At 41.0% G+C, this 2,500-nt stretch overlaps 1 protein-coding gene across 2 annotated transcripts in view; it reads right to left on the bottom strand.

Moving 5' to 3' along the window:
- LOC145259121 (nucleolar protein 4-like) overlaps positions 1–858 on the bottom strand; it is a 1,685,616-nt gene extending 1,684,758 nt beyond the window's left edge. Inside the window, exon 1 of one of the 2 annotated variants that reach the window (XM_080116807.1) lies at positions 96–858. In XM_080116807.1, the coding sequence (XP_079972933.1) occupies positions 96–332 (237 nt within the window). In that variant the 5' untranslated portion in view covers positions 333–858. The remainder of the gene's footprint in view (positions 1–95) is intronic. The other variant, XM_080116798.1, reaches the window with a different exon arrangement.
- Positions 859–2,500: the final 1,642 nt, after the last annotated feature.

Below are 2,500 nucleotides of genomic sequence, written 5' to 3'. Positions count from 1 at the left end.
TTTTCATACAAGGAACAAACATAAATAAAACAAAATGCAAAAATCGCAAAGCGTTTGTGATTTCAAAAGAAATTAGTTATGGAAGGTTCACTTACCGATATACGGGTGGGTACCATTAGCATTTTGGAATCACTGCCGCAGTCCCCATCAGGGGGACCCAAGCGGAATCCTTTTGCCTTTACCCATATCCGAAACTTAGAATTTTCCGTGGTGGCTATTTCATCGCCATTAAGTATCCTTACAATCCGATTGTATTTTCTCCGTGTGACTGTTTTTGTTTTTCCGGAGTCACCATAGTTCTGCAGGGCCCAAGACTGGAATGTATCGTACATTTCCTGGGTGAATGTATTGCCGCCTATCTTGCAATTAGCGAGATTTTTATTATGACTGGCAATATTAGTAACTGTGCTATTATTATTAATAATAATATTATTTGTAATCGGGCTATGGTTATTGCGGTGCGAGTTATTATTTATATTGCTTTTATTTTGGCTAATAAAATGCTGGTCTGCACCACTACCGTTTGGGAGGCTGTTATTATTATTATTATTATTATTATTATTATTATTATTATTATTATTATTAGGAATATTGGTGTTATTGTTAAATATGTTATTCTTATTGTTGTTTTTATCCGTACTCTCGTTATCCTTACTAGTATTATCGGGGCTAGCTATTGGGACCACGAGAGTATGGGTATTCGGGGGGCCGGTCGTTAGTTCAAGGGTGGGGAACGTTACGCTCTGCGGGCTAGGGTGATCGTTGGGACCGCAGTTATTGTCAAGTTTACGGATTTTTTTATTTTGTTTGTGTACGAGTGTGCTGGTGTTTGCCGATGACGGAGATCCTTCGTCACTACTACCGCCGCCACCACCACCGCCGCCGCCGCCGCCACCACCTCCTCCTCCCCCACCACCACCGCCGCCACCTTCTTTAACCTCCTCCGCCGACGTTGTTACTATCTCCCTAATTGCTTCGAAATAGAGAGGACCCTGTCCGATAGTCGACTCACCGTTGTTGGTATTATTATTACTACTAACCGAACTAACGCCGCCACTAATGACACTGCTACAACAGTCAGTGCTACTACTACTTCCACTACTATTACCCTTTCTATTACTACTACTACTACTACTACTGGTATTGTTGTTATTATTACAACTGCATCTATAGCCACTTCGTCTTCGGTTACTTCTTCGGCTACCGCTACTGTTTCCCCTATTGCTACTACTACTGCTATCACCACTGCCGCTACTATTGCAATTCCTGACAATATTACTACCACTACTACTGCTATCAATAGTACTAGCAGCACCCCCTTCTCTCGTACCAATATCGTTTTGAGTAGTAGTAGTGGTACCACTACCACTACTGGTGCTCCAAGTACGGTTTTCACCGACTGGTTCGCAAGGGTGTAAAAAGCCGCCGCAGTAGTTTGAAGTGTTACTGCTGCAACGCTGTCTTTGAATGAGATCGGTCCCGCTGCAAGCGACCGGTGTACTCCCAACTAAACCAAGCGTTGCTAGGCTACCCCGTCTGCGCCGGCCACGGACGATGCCACATCTAGCAGAACGGGCACCCCTTCTGCGAAAACTGTATCCCGTGCGATGTCCGTAGCTCGAATACTGAGAATACCTGGCAGTCACACCAGATAGATTAGAGGGCATGTCCGAATGTCGCGGACCCCCCACATAGAAGATTCCTGGGACTGGCGGTTTAGTGTCTCCAAGAGTCCACCACGTTGAGTAGCAGAGTTAGAGCGATATACCGTGTGTCCGTGTGCACGAGTAACTCCCTGCTGGCGCAAATTCCTGGCTTATTTATTTGTTGGCCTTTTATTTAAGTATATTTTCTGAATAAATAAATGTCGAAAAATATCTGAATGTATGTATCTAGAAATAGATATAAATGTGTGTGTATATATATATACATACATATATATACATATACATATATATATATATATATATATATATATATATATATATATATATATATATATACAGAGAGAGAGAGAGAGAGAGAGAGAGAGAGAGAGGAAGGAAAGAGAGAGATCGATAAATTGATATAGATATAATTGAATAAACGTGGAGATGTATTGCTAGGTGGCGTGTGTATACTTCGGTGGAGGGGCAAGAGACAGCTTCCGTGGATTACTTCGGATCCCCCATAAAATATAATATCAAATTATAGGGACGATGGTTTCACATTCAAAAATTAAAAAAAAAAAAAATTAAAAAAAAGGAAAATGTAATATATTTTTAAGAAATTAATTAAAGGGACACTTATGATTTGAAAGTAGGGGTCCTTTATAAAGATGCGTACATGTTTCCGTCGTTCGTGAGACAAAGGTGTGGTGAATGCAGTGAGGATCCGTTTATAAATGCAATCTTAAACCTGACATAGAGGTGGTTTAAGAGACGGGTTTTTATTTCTATCCATGACACAAAGAATAACCAAAACAATGAGTGCGTAACACATGTAATTAGCCTCGATGTGT

This window comes from Euprymna scolopes, chromosome 3 (genome assembly GCF_053919585.1).
Source record: "Euprymna scolopes isolate OS-2025 chromosome 3, ASM5391958v1, whole genome shotgun sequence".
Taxonomy (NCBI): Eukaryota; Metazoa; Mollusca; class Cephalopoda; order Sepiida; family Sepiolidae; genus Euprymna; species Euprymna scolopes.
The sequence above is the reverse complement of the archived record's forward strand: the minus strand, read 5'-3'. Positions and strand labels throughout refer to the sequence as shown.